The sequence below is a fragment of the Agelaius tricolor genome, unplaced genomic scaffold, assembly GCF_023055355.1.
Source record: "Agelaius tricolor isolate 1412-34295 unplaced genomic scaffold, bAgeTri1.0.p SCAF_3, whole genome shotgun sequence".
Lineage (NCBI taxonomy): Eukaryota > Metazoa > Chordata > Aves > Passeriformes > Icteridae > Agelaius > Agelaius tricolor.
In genome coordinates this window covers 4,826,132-4,842,887 of record NW_027269263.1, presented here as the reverse complement: position 1 = coordinate 4,842,887, position 16,756 = coordinate 4,826,132, and the positions used below count along the sequence as shown (strand labels likewise).

The window sequence follows — 16,756 nt, the reverse complement described above, 5'->3', positions numbered from 1 at the left end:
CTTCCAAAGCACAGCTCCTTGCACTGTCAAGGACTGCACTGCACCCAGCACCATTGCTCTGCCTTTGCATTTGGTTTCTAAGGCTCAATGAATCTCCCAGCTGGAAAGGAAGGTCACACTCCACCAATCCCAGCTACACAATGGGAAGCCCAAACCCAAACCTCATTTCTCCAGTTGCTATAAAGTGCCTAATCTCCACTCAAATTATATTCTCAGTAATTGATACAAATTCTCACATGTTTCAAATAGTTCCTCGTCCTTCCTGGTGTTTCTCCCTCTTTCCCCTGGATGTATCCATGACAGGTCAAACCCTCCTTGGAAAGGAATGGGCTGAAAGGTGTTCTCCCATTATCTGGAAGGTGGGAAGGGGTGTCATGGTAGAGAGTAAAATGAGGGGATGGCCAGATCAAAGAGATCTCTGCAGATTTACACCTGAAAGGGAACCAGGAAGACCTGAAGTATTCCCTTTCTGTGACAGGAGACAAGAAATGGTCAACACTGTTTGATGCCATCTTGGACCACTGCCATATGAACAAAGGTTTCTACTGCCCATGTCCTTTTCCAGGTCACCCAGAATAGATGACCTGGAAATAACAAAGTACCTGGCCTGGCATAACAAAATGGGGCACCATGCTGATGTCCCTCTCCCTTGCTAAATCCTGGTTCTGTCTTCTTATCCAAACAAGCCTGTAGAGCACAGGATTGACTCACTAAAACTGGGTCCCTGCCTGGGAGAGGCTCATCGAGGTTTTGACACCAAAACTAAGACCAGTGTTCCTAGAAGAGCCAAACAGCACACAGGGTAAAAGTACAGGACCATGTGCAGACAGAGGTCTCTCCCCTTTCTACAGCAACTCCCAGCTGCAGTTACAGAAGGTCTTTACAACCCTTCTGCTGAGCAGCCCCTGTCATCATCTCCATGTTACATATTAGACTGGGGATGCAAAGGGCTAATGTCCAAGGACATGTTGAAGGCCAGAAACAGATCCATTATCTCTTCTTTTCTTACAGCTTTTTCTCTCTAAACTGAACGTGGGAGAAGGGATATGAAAACAAACAAGCATCCTAGCCCTGTTGTTGGAGAAGCAGCCCTGAAGCAGAAATTAACCCCTAAAGTGAAGAAAGATGCCAAGCAAGGATCATGTAGCCAGTGGCGTCCCTGGACCTTTGATGACAACAACCACAGTTTTGAATTTAAAAGATGGAGGGAGAAATCAGTGCCAGGAGCGGCCCAATCAGCAGAGGAAGTGTGGGAAAAGAGGTGGCCTCTTCTCCCACAAGCCTTTTAACCCTGGGGATGGATACACCTACAGCAAAATGGGTTTGTTTTCACTGGACCACAATCAGCAGCCTGATTCTATCTGGCAACCTGGTCTATTTCTGCTCCTGCAGTCCAGCACGCAATAAACAGAAGTGACTTCTGCAGGCTCCTATGTAACCATATGAGATAGCACACAGGAACCCAGAGCACTGACAGAGTCACTGGGTCCAAATGAACCACTGAAGGATAAATCCCAAGGGGAAAGCACTCCAGTTGAGAGCCATTAGATTTCACAGTTGTGCTTTCCCTGTAGCTGCCTGTCCACCCACATAATAATGGAGACTGTAATGTGGGCTGGGGTCACAAAGCTGGTGAAGAAGATCTAACTTTGCAGAGTGTGGAAGAAGGGACAGACAGACAATTCCCTTGGGTATAAAGCACAGAGAACTGGACTTGGGGAGAAAACACCTGGAAAGAGTTTTCCTATGCCCTGAGTAGAAACAAAAATCATGGCACTTGCAAAGGCCAGCAGGCTCCAGCAGATCCCTCGTGTTCAGGGAAGGGAAGGCTCGAGGCAGCAGTTACCTGTAGCAGTTGTTATGGTATTTGTTATAGCTGCCCAGAGCTGTCAGGCATCCCAGACAAATTGCATACGAAAAGAAGATTTGAGTGCCTGCATCCATCCAGACCTGCAAGGGAGATGCAAACACAGGTGAGAAGACAAGGCCAGCACAGACACTGCACAATGGGAAGCACAAGGCTGCTGTAAGCACCAGAAAGGCCAGGGATCAGAAGGCCAGCAGGACTGTGCATTGAAACATGCCTTTTCTAGAGGCAAGTTGTACAGTGCCAGGAATTACAGTGCTCAGTGATGCACCCAGGGGGGCTAGGCATGCCAAAGGGAAGGGATACATCAGGACCCTCATCCACCTAAATTACATATAGCTCTTCATCACTACCCTTCTTTCTTTGACAAATCTGCTGCACCCTGTGGCATTCACATTCCCTGAACATGATTCCTTAGCCCAGGGTTTTTCTCCTGGGAAGCTGAAAGGCAGCAAGAGAAGCCTCAAAGAAAAAAAATTCTTATTTCATTTGCTTCTCCTGTGTTGTGCTCATGTAGATTGTGTTTGGAGATTGTTTCATTGGATTCTGGTGTGAGTTGTTTTGACTCATTGGCCAGTTGAGGCCAAGCTGTGGCAGGACTCTGGAAAGAGTCACAAGTTTTCATCATTATCTTTTTAGCATTCAGTAAGTATCTTTTTTTGTATTCTTTAGTATAGTATTCTTTAATATAATATAGTAGAATAAAATAATAAATTAACCTTCTGGTAAGATGGAGTCCTCCTCATCATTACTTCCTTTGTTGGTGGACCTGCATTTACAATAGCACTCTGTGACACTCAAGAGCCTTCTAGCAAGAGGAGACCAGATGAACACTTTCCATGAGAGCTGAAGGAGCCCTCTGCCACCAGAGGAAGGGCACTTGATCTGGGCAAGCCTAATCTCCAACTGGCCAGCACAGGAACATACAGCTTGTGGTGGTGGCCCTTCCCTCCAAGACCTAATATAAATACTCCAAACTTTAAATGAAATTCAACTGGGGAGGAATACTAGAAATAAACAGAGCTGATTGCAAAAGACAGCTCCTAAAAGAACATACAAAACCACTGTTATTCCCATGAGGCCCTTTGCTCTCACTGTCAATAACACATCCCAGGGCTCTGAGGCTGACATTTGTCAATGCCAAATTTCATCTAAAAGCCTAGCTGTGTGCAGTCACCAATTCAGACACTGTCACTGCCTACTGCAGACAACAGCAAAAGCAGGAACCAATGGTGGGGAATAAAGCAATGACAAAGATTATTTAATAAACCTCTGTTCTCTAAGATCTTTTTTTTTCCCTAGGGGTTTTATAAAACAGAGATAAGACAATCATTCAACAATGCTGAAACATAGCCACATTTTCAAGACTAAAGAAAAGCAGAAATATTGCTGGGACAACTTTATGAGAAAAGTCTCCATTTGACTACACTCTCCTCTCCCACAGTGGCAGTGCCAGTAAGCCCTCAAACAGCAGCCTTGCCCCAGAGCCCCTCTGAGAGGAACAGGAGCCAGTGGAAAGCACCACAGTGCTTTCCAGAGGTTTTGATGCCTTCAAATCACACCTTTATCTGTCAACCAAGACCTCATGTCCTGAGGCAATGGTTGGCTGGGCAGCACCTGCCCAACCACCCCCATTGCTCAGGCCTCCCTTACCAATGCATGGTTCTGCCTTTCCTCTTTTGTACTGGCCAAAATACAGCCATGTGGTGACAGGTTTTGTTTTATATTTACTTCTCCTTACTGGGCTGATGAGCCTTATGAAGGCATGTTACAATCCCATTAACTCCCATTTTCCCAGAAGAAATTCTGGATTTAGCTCAAGGCACAGAATAAACCCTCTCCCCGCCCACTGCCGCAAACCCCAGCAGGGAAAGAAGGCGAAGTGCTGCTAGGGCTAGGTTTGGTGAAACGGCTCTCCCTGACTGTTCTGCAAGCCACTTGCCTAACATTCAACCCCACAATCTTCCAACCCCATAGAAACCCCGGACTCTGGGTTTCAGATCAAAAAGGGAGGGAGATCCAATCTCTGATTTGTAAAATGGGAAGGGACAGGTGATGAGATGGGACTGGAACAACTAATTTGAGGCACTGGGAAGTCAAAAAAGTAATTGACCTCAGTGTATTTTATTCTTTTTAGAGATGAATGGGAAGATGGGTTTAGAGAGCAAGGTATTAATTTTTTTTAAGTTCAAAGACATTAGAAATAGATCAAAGCCCTTTTAAAATTGATTCCTAAAGCATCAGTGTGCTCTTGGGCAGCACGGGCACAGCTTTCATTTTGCAGCTACATTTTAGGCACAGCAAGGCACCAAGGTGAGCTGGACCAGCAGGCACCTTTGCATCAATAATTTAAACATCTTTGCACAGACTGGAATCAAATGCTTTGTTAGGTTTGCTTTTTATTTTGCTGTTCATTGATAGAGCTCTTGTTTTCCATCAAATTTGAGCTCAAAACACACCTTCTCATGGGGTTTGTATCTCTTAGAGCTCAATTTGTCAAGATAACAAGACTTTTGCCATTAAACTGCCTACCCCACGCCTGTCATAACATTAGACTCAGTTGATGCTTTTCTACCAGATTTAACAGTTGTCAGAAACCTCAAGGATATCAATTACCTATGAATTGCACAACAGTTAGGGAATGGGAAAAAGACAGGAATTCAGGGTCCCCACTGAGCAGAAAGCTACAGGGAAGAAGAGTCAACCAGTGTTAAATACCACATAAATCACACAAGCAAAGGAGAAATACCCCTCAGGCAGGAAAAGAACTGGTGCTTCACCAGCCATGGTGGAAGCCAAATATCAAGAGGCCAAGCTTCATTAGCTCTGTGGTTTATGACGCGGCTCATTTCTAAAATCAGTGATAACCCTGATTTGTGTAGCAGAGACCAGCATGGGGTCTGTGGGCTCCCCACTTCCCTGCCTGCTCTGCCCAGTCTCACTCCTGTGGGGTTCACACCTGGCTGTGTGGAAGTCCAGCCCCAAAGGGATATCTTTAGGGAATACAGGACCTGCCTTAGCATATGCTCCTGTTTGAAGCAAGGCAGCCTGTCACTGAAACCATAAATAAAGCTAAGCTTGACTTGCAGAGCTGATGATCCTACTTAGCATGACTGTGAACACCAGCTCAGGCTGCCTGCACATTATTTCAGGCATTAAAATGTAACTGCAGCTCTTGGGCCAAAGACAAGAGACATCTACAACCTTCCCAGTTTCCTTGCAATTCCTGACTGCTTCCCCCAGATTTCTTGAGGGGGCAAAGGACTGCCACAGGACTGAAGCCATGTGTGCTCCTGACCCACTGGTGATGGGGTCAAGCAGCAGCAGCAAGTCCCAGGACTGTGGGGTCACTGGGAGTGGAAAGGATCCAGCCACCTCCAGCAGCACCACTGCCCATCCAGCCCCACAGGGCTCATGGGGGCTACACAGACCTGTTATCATTATATTGCTAAAGTTCCATACCTTCTTGGTGATTTCTCATGGGCACCTCCTTGCAGCACTAACTTCTTCACAGCACAACCAACAAACTCCAACTCTCTCCTCACCCAGCTAACCCACTCTTTTGTAGCACTCATCTTCTTACTGGACACAGCTGTGGCCTATTAAGGGCAGGCCTGTTCCTAATCTTTCGTGATTGGTACAGCTGCAACTCCTCAGGTATGAAACTACCTTCTGCACTACCTTTATTTTCTTACATTCTATCCCTCCACACAGACCATTCACTTCAGCAAAAGCAGCTCAAACCTTTTCTCCCCAACCTGCTGCCTGTGCTCATTTCTCTCCCTGTAGTGACTCAGAGAAATGTTTTTTTCAGCTGTTCCCAGACCAGTCTGACTAAAAGGCCTTGCAGGGTCAGGCAGTGCTCTTTTTCCACTGCAGATAAAAGCATCCTGCTGTTCTCTCTGGCCACTGCTCCCAAAGAGACTGGTAACATTTGTCCTGTTCAGATTTTGCTGGCATATTGGCAGAATGGGTATTTTTATTTAATTATTGTCTGCATTTTTCTAAGCCATCCAGTTTATTTAATTCATAATTCGAATTCTTTGAACATGTTGTTTGGTCCAGTTTACAATAGCCTCCTATTCTGTTTTTAGCCAAAACCTTTACACCTGAGCTGCAGTTATTCAAGATGGCTATGGCCATTCCTCTGTCTCTTAATTTTCTCTTTAATATTCACTTTATTACATGTACTGGAATTTAATAGCTCCCAGTACTGAAACAGGTCCTTCCTTAGGAAGTTCTCAAAGTATTAACATAATAACAGCAAAACCACTTTCAAGCAAAACATTATTGTGGATGCCATACATCGAATATAGGTGGCATGCTGAGAAGCACTGAACTGTCCCCATCAGCAAGCAGAGACAGCACAGTACGGAGTGGGTACATGCTGTGAGGAGGGTCACGCTTGGTGTAATACATAGCAGAGAGCAAAAACCAGCCAAGTCTTCAGCTACAGTTCAAGCAGCATTTCTTTTGCTCACAACATCACGGCTCACGAGTCAGCCTGGGGCGCTGGCACTCCCACCAGCCACCCACTGCACCACACAAACACATCCCTGCCTTGGAAAGGGACATGGTGACTCCTAAGGTTTTACTGCAAGACTCCCAGGGCTCGATTTCCAGCACACTGACATTCCCCTTGGCTCAGGGCTGGCCCACAGGCCCCAGCCCAAAGAAGCAGCCCACGTCCCACCGTGCTGCACCAGCACAGAGCTGAGGCACTGCCACACAGCTCAGGGCAATGCTTCCCCCATCCCCATTCATCCTAGCAGAGAGGAGACAGGGAATGGGGCACTGGCATTTATGTTCCTGTTCCATTTGCCCAGCACCATGTTCCCAATCCCAGAGCCCAATCTGCTTGGAAAACTCTCCTCGGGAGTGAGGAACAGGGGTTTTGTTCCCCAATTTATCTCCCTCTGCCAGCACTCAAGGCCCCCACAATGTCCTGCCTGAGAACACTGACCTCATGCTACCCCCACACTTCAGGACACCTGGGGGCCTGGAGGGACATTTTGCACCCAGGAGGGCCCTCCCGCAGCTGGGGTTACTTTAAACACCACAAGGAAACAAACAGGTTTGTGGCTCGTCCCAAGGAACGCAGCTGCCTGCCCCGGGGAGGTGCAAAGGGGCGAGCGGTGCTCCGAGGGACGCTCCTCGCTGCCTGGGAAGCCGGGCTTGACGGTCCTCCCCGCCCTGCTGCTTGCGGACAGACAGACAGACAGCTTCATTCCTTCCTGCTATGTCAGCGCTGAGATCAGGCTCAGCAGGGCAGCAGGGCTGGGAACAGGCATGGGGCAAGGAGGCGGAGGGAACCACACGGCTGCGGTTCTCCCCACAGGGATGCGCTGCTGCAGCAAGGCAGAGCAGAGGATGGCAGCCCCGGGCCTCTCTGGCACGGTGTGCGAGCACCAAGCTCTCCCTGCCTGCTGCCCCGTGCCTGCCCTCTGTCCCCGGGGCGATGTGGGAGCAGTGCCCGGCTCGCAGCCCCTCTGCCGGGGCGGTGGGGACGAGCAGGGCCCTGTGGGTGACAAGCAGGGCCCTCTCGGTGCTCATGTCCGCACACGGCACAGCGGGAGAGGCTCCGCACCGAGCAAACACCCGCCCGCCGAAGGGGAAAGCTGTGCAAACCCGGCACGCTGGGTCAGGACACGGCCCTGCTGGGAAAACAATAAATACGGGGAACAAATAATATTTAGGAGGCCTGTGGTCGCCCTCCCCGCTCACAGGGAAGCAGCAGCGTTTGCTGGCCATAGAGCAGCAGTGGGAAGGGCCTGGATTTGGGGCTGTGACCCCTTCCCAGCAGGGCTTCAGGGGCCCGTGGTTAACCCAGCGGGTCCCGGCCCTGCAGGATGCACGTATCTCTCATCCTCCCTGTGGTGGCTGGAGAGGTTTATCCTCAGCTCAGCATTGACTGTGAGAGCTGCCCTGGTCCAAACCATGACCTCAGCATTCTCCCTCTGCAGCCACAGGCAGAGTGGGCAGACTCCCCAAAAACACCAGGGGCATCTTCTCTTGCCTTCCCTTTCTGTGCTATCTGTTGGGAAACAAGAGCCATGAGGGAAATCTGCAGGGGCAAACACTCCAAAATCCAGTCCTCAGGGAGAGAGGTGAAAGAAAATGAGAGGGATGCAGGGAAGGATATTCAGAAATAAATGCTCAACTCTGCTGACTACTGGCACCTCCGGTGCTTCCCTGACCCAAGACTGGGTTACAGCCCCCAGATTCAGGGGTCTTCACATCTGGGATGGGTGGAAAGCAACTTATCACAGAAGCTTCTTTCTTTATATAAAAGACTGGATAAAGTACAAGCAAATACAGCATGGTGGGTGTTTTCTGGAAATTTCAAGAGGAAAATAAGAGTGGGATGCTTTGAGAAACATTTGCTGCTTTTCCAGAGAGACACAAACTCTGAGCACAACAGCAGCCTCTGAACACAACTTCTCCATTCTCACACAGCATTAACCTAAGGAAATTTAGCTAAGACTTGATACCATAGTGAAAGGAGACTACTACATTTCTTCTCTTGAAAACAAACCCAAACACACAAGACAGCCCTTTCTGCATCAGCCCCACCCATTCTCTCTTTATATCTGTCTGTCTAAACAGTGACTGGCAGTGATATGAAAGCTTCAATCAATAGAAAGCCTGACAGCACCTGAAAAAATTCTTTTAATGACAAGTTTTACACACTTAAATCTTAGTTCTACTCTGAATTCCTCTCATTTCATCTTCTCACGAGTAGATCCCACTATGTATCCCTCTCCTTAATCACACTGATAAATTTCCAGCATTTCCTGTGAATAAAACAATTGATAAAACTGATAAATGCAAAGGGTGATCAAAAGTACAAATGGAGGATGACCCCAAGACCCTCTGTTGGTCCTCACTGTGAAACACACAAGATGCATCTGGAGGCACAGCAATGCAGTCAAGGAGTGAGAAAAGACTTTGGGCCTGGTTATGACTGACATGCTAACATCATAATATTAAATAATCTACATATTTTAAAAATGAGCTCTGAGCTCGTTTTTTAGATTTTTTTTTTTTTTTTTTGTTTGGGGACATACAGTTCAAAATAGATGATCTCTTTGGTGGTTTTGCTGTTATCTGCTCATATTTGAGCATAACTGGCCTTCCTTATTCAACACCTTGGTTTGGCAGTTCTCTGTATGGTCTCATCTACCTATCAACTGCAATTAATTTACCAGTTTAATTATAGGCATTTCACAGATTGAGGAGATGAAGATGAAGGAAGATTTAGGCCACCTCACAGCCAGAAGAGACCATTACCAATCAGCTCAACTAAGCTCTCATAGACAGGATTTCCCAGTTTTGTCCAAGGTCACTTGGCAGGTGGAAAAGCAATGATTTCCACACACCAGCCTGATATTCTGACATTCAATCACATCTCAGTTGTTGCTGCTCCCCTGGTAGAATCTGGTAAATAATTCATCCTCTCTTTTCATGTAGTTTTTCATATACTTTAGAGGAACTTTGATTTTATCCCCTTGCATATTGTTTGCCCTTTGTTAAACATCCCCTTGAGATGCCTCCTCATAAGGCTCAGATTGGAGAGGTCTTTTTTTTTTTTTTAATTTCCAAAATCCCTTCCCAAGCACTAAAGAATATTCCATTTTTCAAGGCAGTACAGAACTGCTGGTAAACAATTACAGCTCACTGTCCTGTGAGCACAAATTAATTATAATCAGCTTGGTCCCCATGGGCTGGCAGGACTCACACCACAGTCCCTGCACAGAGACAGGAGGGCACAGTCACACACATATGTGGGGCTTGGGGCACTAACCCTTCCATCTCTGATGGGAAGACACAAGAGAATACTCAATACGGTTCAACAGGATGGTTAAAACATGCTACAGGAAGGCAACCATTGCTGCCAAATCCTGCTTTTCTCTCTCAGAATAAAGCATTCATCAGGGAGTGTGGAATGGGGAGGGAGAAGCAAGTTTTCCTCCCCTTGTTCAGAGCTATCCTCTTACTCTGAAGGGTTACTCTGCCTTTCTGCCAGCATTTCCTAGGCTAGAAGGAAGATCTGCTTCTAAAGCACAGGCTGCAATTGAAAAGGTTTGCCAGGACAGACCTAATGAGGACACAGCTAGAACCAACCAAGTCACGCCTGAGGTGGCTTAGTTCAGTCCCCCGGGCAACACAGCCATGGTAACAACAGGACTTTTCATGAGAGAAGGAACACCACTCAAAAATACTGTTTCATTTCAGGAATCTCTTGCACCTCATCAGTGCAAACAGAGACACAGTCACATCAAACACAGACCTGTTCTCACCCTTCCATGCTTTTCTGCACCTCCATGCTGATGGAGCAGCTGTCCTTCCCACCTCCTGCCATACATCCACCAGCTTACGCTCCTATTTGCAAAAGTAATAACCAAGGCAGCACTGGTGCTAGAGCAGAAAGAGTTAATGGGGTTACCAAGGGTTTTGCTGGCCTATTTTCCAGGCAGGCACCCTTTAATCTCCTTTGGAAACACCTTCACACAAAGGCTGGTACAGTAGCTCAGCTGGAGCCAGGATTTAACATGGAAGAACTTGTCCCACAGAGATTAAAAGCAGCAGTCGGGCGCTGACCCTCCTGTCAAACAGGCAGGAATTTCTCACCAGGGATGGCAAGGAGAGAAAGGCAGCCATGTCCCAGGGACTGCTGCTGCAGCATGCCATGGCTCCCACCATCCATGCACCCAGCATGCTTCCCAAGGAAGATGGAGCAAAAGTGCCAGGTGCAGGGCTCATCCCCACAAGCTGCCAGCACAATGCAAAGGGGCACCCCATGCACTGTCTGGCTCCACAGCAGAGGAGCCTCCCCAGGAAAGGGAGGCATAGCTTGCACCACTCATGGGAAAGGATTAAATCCCACTGCCCATACCCCTGAGCAATTCAGACTCAACTCAGACAGGAAAACAGCCCTGGAGGGCAAGAGAGCAGGGACTATCAGAAACGACACCAGTATCACAGCTCTGCCTTACGGCCACAGAGAGGCAAAAGAGAGGTCAGAAAGTAGAAACTGGAAGAAAAAGAGTAGGAAAACAGAAAGGAGAGAGTGAGGGCTGCCAGAGGAATCCATGCAAGCACAGCTTAGCCATTATCCCCCCTTCCACCTTACCTGCGGGTCTCCAAGGCGACTGATGTCTGGGTAAAGATAAAAGAGGATTCCCTGGGCTGCCCCAGGTAAGGAGACTCCCCTGATCAGCAGAACAATCAGCATGACGTATGGGAACGTGGCAGTGAAATACACCACCTGGGAGGAGCAGGAAGGGACAAGTGTGAGAGAGCAGCACGGGCCCGAGCACACAGTGCCAGCCAGCAGCACAGCACTGATCCCTGGCCTGGGAGAGCTGGGCAGGGAACAGGCCAGGCTGCTTTGTTCAGCACCTTGCTGTCTCCTGCAGTAGAAAGAAACACTTTTAAAGTGCAATCAGGAAATGTATGACATGCCATTGCATGTCTGCAGCCAGAGAAAATCTTTCCAGTCCTAGAGCAATCCAGACCCTGAACCAGGCTGTCAGCAGGCTGGACTCAGAGTGGGTCTTCTGAAGCCAGTGGTGTAATATCTACATGCATCAGGGAAGGAGCTGTCCCCAGTAGCCATCTTCACATCCCTACTCCAAATAAAGTCTGAGTGACACACAGTCTCTTCTCTGTAGCATTTAGTGGCAAGGGTGAAGGGTGTGCAGGTAACACCTTGAAACATGATTGCCACTGAAGGACCATCAGGGACAATGCTGGGATCCCCAGCTCAGAGCTGGGGCTGGCAAAGGGAGAGTGCCCAGCCCTTCCCACTGCAGTGGGCATTTCAGGCAGAGCAGGGCTGCAAGTCTCAGAATTGCCACTAAGGATGCAGACCCAAAAGGTGGTATTCACATGCTCTTTGAACAGAGACATAATTCTCTCTCCCAGGATTTTTCCTGGGGAAGGCAGTGAGAAAGCTCAGAGAGAGAAGAGAAAACAATTCTTATCTCTACTTGCTGCTCTGTCGTTTGGTACATGTGGAATATGTTATGGAGATTGTTTACAGAAAGGGATTGTTAATTGGACTCTGCTGATGGGTGTTTGGACTGATTGACCAATTAGGTCAAAGCTGTGCTGTGACTGTCTGAAAGGGTGACAGGTTTTTCTTTAGTATAATATAGTGTAATATAATATAGCTTAATAGAGAGTTTGTTCTGCCTTCTGAATCATGGAATCAAAGCTCTTTATTCCTCACCTCAGGGGAATACCTGCATCGATACTTGAACACATGTCCTCTTGCTTTTTGTATCACTAGCCCCATGAGCATTGAGACACACTCAGGTAGGGTTAAAACCACTTTTCTCTAGCAAAGAAGCTACATCCCTTGGGGAAAACCAGCATCAGATAATCCTTTCAGGTACTTCTCTACCTCTGGTAAATGTGACATCCAGTTTGGGGACTACCAGGGTACTTTCAGGACTGTTCAGGCTAACTGCTGTAGCATGTTAGTGACAATGACACCACATTGCAGTCTGTTTCCCACACAAACCGATATTGAGAGCTCATGCAACCTCCTCAACAATTCAAGTAATGTGATTAATCCTTTTGCATCGTTTCCACACCTTAAAGAATTATTGGCCACCTTGAGAAGAGGTCGTTCTTTATCATGCTAGGCCAAAAAAAGAAATGTTGCTTCTTCAGGTTTTTTTCTGTGTGGACATGCTGAGCAAGGACTTGCATCAGCATGCTTCACCTGAATGCTACCCTACAGCTCTTTTCTCAGCTCTGGCAGCTTTGCACTGGAGAGCTCATCTCTGGAGAAAGTGCAAAATGTAATGATGTGAAGTAACCTGTTTCTCACACCTGCCTGTCCATCCAGAATAAGTTGCTTTAAAATTCCAAAGCCCACCATCTCTTAGTGGGAGTCACAGGCTGTGACACATCTTTGTCAGTAGGATGTCTGCCTTAGGGGACATCCTACTGAGAACAGGTATGTGATTTCCCTGGACAGTATGACCACTTCTGCTCTGCCCCTGGGCAATCTTTATGGTGTGAGCAGTAATTTACAATGAGATTTTGGTTTCTGGATCCACTCTGATAGACTCCATCTGAATAAAGCAATGTCCAAAGCACCTGATTCTGTGAGTCCTTCCCCAAGTCAGGACACACCTTCCAGTCATTCAGTTTTGTATTGTAGGACAGGATTTGAAAGATACAGGACTATCATCTCTATCTATGCATTTCATGTGCCCTGCTCTATGTATCTCAGCAGTCTTGCATAACACTGACACCAGAGATCAGTGAAAAATACCTCCTTGCTGAGGCTCTGGATTGCCTGAGTTATCTGAAGCAGGTTCATCCCAAACACTGTAGAAACCAAGGACAGGATCCTTCAGCAAGTAAATTCCCCATAGTCTCAAATTTTCAAGGAGGCTCTGATTTAGAGCTGTACAGTGACATTAAATCAAATCTGCAGGTCCTGCAAGCTTAACCATCATCACTGTATTTACCACACAACCAAAGTCTTCCTTCAGGAAATAGTGGGATGCAAGTCTAAGCTTTCTCAGCCCATGAAAGCAAGATTAAAAACAAAAATCATAAAAACAACTCGTTGTCTTTGAACCTTAGTGCACGTTCTTCCAGGATGCCAGGTTGCACATTGGCTTAATCTCTAAATAACATTAGTTTTAGGAGCTCAGGACACAAACTGTGTAGTTGTCTGCCATATGATTTAGATACATATTTTGGTAACATCCTATTGCTTTACAGCCTGTGTGAATTACTGTGTTAAGCTTTTCACTCCACAGTCACTCACACCTCCACCTGAATTTGGAGAATGCTTTGCTGGATTAATATTGCCAAACTTCTAACAATAGGAACATCTGGATCCAATGAGATATTACTCAGTGCTTGGCTCAGACCCAATATTTTTTATTTTTTGGGCATTGTTAGCACTTACATCACTAGGAACCTTGCCGGGATCAGTGTGATCGTTCTGTCACATGCTGGTCAACAACATCCAGGGTTTTATTTGAATCTGATCCACATGCCTCTGCAAAGTGGTTCCATCTGTGACAACCTCCTGCCTGTGGGAGTGCTCCTGGGGTCAGGCAGTCCCTGTGCAGGAGGGTGAGAACCACTGCTGGTCTGAGTAGGGTGATTTCAGCTCAGGGTGTTGACCCTCCACAGGCAAATCCTCAGAATTAGGGAATATTTCTTTCCCAGTGGGGTTATATTCCTACAGCCATCACTTCACTCAGATTATGAAATACGTGGAGGGCTGATAAACCTGTGGACACTGTTGCTTCAATGAAAGAAGGTTTCTGTTTTCAAGATCTCACCATCACTAGTACTTTTTGCTAAAAATCACTTGCATTTGACTGAGAACTTGTATCTAAAATAGATGGAATTTGTTCTCAGGCCTTCCCACACTATGTTTACTGTATCTTCATATCATATTTGCTGTTATTAGACTGCCTCTGTTTTCTTTTACCAGGCCACCACAGCAAGCAGTTGCTCTTTTCTTCTAATTTTACTCCATGGAAACCAGAAAACCTCATCCCTGCAAGCTGCTTGATTTCCCTGTCATGTTTCATAATCCCAGATCATTCTGGAAGCAAGAGAAACTGCTAACACCCATGCCATCAACTTGATAGAAATGGGTGCAGCTAAAGTTTACACCCCATCACACATGATGGCTTGTTCAAGACATGCAGAGAAGACACCATTTAGGAAATGCACTAAACCTTTTCATTTCCATCTGTTCTTGCTGGCTCCAGACAAAGCTAGCTGGGAATGGGGTCAGGAGGCAGTGGGAGAAACTAAGTAATGGGGTCAGTGCAAATCAGAATGGCACACTCTGTAACAGACAGCATGGAATGGAGCTGGACAGCAGCACCAGTTTTTTCCCCAAAAACTTTACAAGAAATAACTCTGGGGTGACTAGTGTGGGGATAGAAAAAGGAGATCTTTACTGCTGGAGAACATGAGCAACTGTAGGAAGAGCTGGGACAAACAGAAAGCATAAAAAGACAACTCCCATGGTGCTGAGGCAGAGAGGGCTTTGGGGCCATCATGGTTACCTTTTTTTATAGCTCATGATTTTGAATGTTTTCCAGCTGCACTTGCCAGCAGAGGCAAAAACATGCTGCTTGCTCATGCTGTGGTGGGAAGGAAGGGAGCATGCAACCACCCCAGACAGAGAAATGCTGCAGGGTCTCCTCAGCCTGTGAATGGAGAGGGACTAGATGGGCATATACACCTTGGAAGTTAATGCTCTGAGGTGCCTCAGTGCTCCCCATCCTTTCCTACCCAAAAACACAGAGCCTGGCTCACACTCCTGCTCCACATTGAGCCCTACAGGCTCCCACCAGCTTAGGCAGACAGGGGTTCCCAGGGGACCTCAAGGACCTCTCTGAACCTGTAAAAGGTGAGTAGAAGCAGTGCTGTGACCAAGAGGCTTGACCAGAACCAAGGACTCACCTTGCCCGTGGACTTGACCCCTTTCCAGATGCAGAAGTAACAGATGATCCAAGCCAGCAGGAGACACAGAGCCAGCTCCCAGCGGAGACCACCCAGGTGCTGGATGCCATCAGAAATCTTTAGCACTCGCCTCCTGCATTGGGGGGAAGCAAAGAAACATGCAAGGGTCACTGATGCTGGCCACTAATGTTCCCAACACCACGCTGGTTCTCACCTCCTCGGTGCCTGATGGCTTGGGGGAGACAAGCTGTCTTACTAACAAGGTTCAGGTCTGAGCTGAAAGCCTCAGAGAAATTAAGCAGTGCTCTTCTCTGAAAAACCCTGCCAGCCTGGCAGGTCACACAGGGACACACAAAGTTCACCTACTTTTCTGACACACTGCAATCCTCAAAGTCGGGGTACACTGCACTTACCATGCAGAATCCATCAGGATCACCCAAGAAGCAATGCTGTCCAGCCACTTCTCCCTGGCACATTTCTCTCTTTTGAGGCAGCCACATAATTGACCTCAGGACACAGAGCAGCACAGCATCCCATTCTGGGACTAAGACCCAACCACAACCACCATAATCCCCACTGCACAGTCAGAAGAGGCCACCTAGAACATCCTCTCACAGCCAGTGTGGAGATAAAATCCTGGGCTAGGTGTACAAATGAGGTCAGATAATAACAGCCTTTCCATGTCATGTGTGTGACAAATCTTCCTCATCACTTACAAAAGTAAGGATTCATCCTCCTCTATCTCCTACACCTCACAGCTGAAACTGAGTGTGAAACCCCAGGGTGCAGTCCCAGAAACCCAAGCCTGAGAAGGACTTGCACAGCACTGGAGCCCAGCAACCAGCAGTGTCCCCCCTGCTGCAAAAGAGAGCCATTACCCCAAAATAAAGGTGCTGCTGGAGAACCCTTGTCTAAGGCACACTGCTGCCCTCACTGCCCCACAGCCTTGCAGCAGATTGAGGGGGTGAGAGAAGGGCTGGAAAAATCACAGTGCACTCTCAGATACGCTTTGTCATGCTGCTCTTTGCCTGCTGCTGAGGATGTGGACTCTAACCAGTGCAAAGGGTGCCACTGGACTGGAACTAACTGGGGGCTGTACTGCAGCCAGAAGAGACCTGTGGAGCCTGTGTGATCACCCCACTGGCAGGTCAGAGCTCCTCAAAGAAATGCTGGCCTCCTACCTCCCTGTCCAGGGACAGCAGGAACAGATGCTGCAGGCAGTGGAAACAGAAGGAACAGAAGCAATGGACAGTGGAAATTTCCAGTCCCATGCTGCTTATTCCCCAGTAACACAGGGATGCTCACAGCAGTGGGAGAAACAACAAATTTTCCTGTGTTCAGCCTCAGGAAAAGCAGCCTAAGGCAGGCCACCATCTAATCACCTGTGAGCAACAGGCAGAGGGAGAGCACAGGCGACAAAAAAAAGTT

The 16,756-nt window shown here is 47.5% G+C and overlaps 1 protein-coding gene across 1 annotated transcript in view; it reads right to left on the bottom strand.

Annotated features, from left to right (window-relative positions):
- Positions 1–16,756, bottom strand: part of LOC139587733 (sodium- and chloride-dependent GABA transporter 2-like) — a 32,265-nt gene that overhangs the window by 6,649 nt on the left and 8,860 nt on the right. The window contains 3 exon segments of the mRNA XM_071422252.1: positions 1,847–1,950; positions 11,001–11,135; positions 15,329–15,461. Of these exon segments, the coding sequence (XP_071278353.1) occupies positions 1,847–1,950; positions 11,001–11,135; positions 15,329–15,461 (372 nt within the window).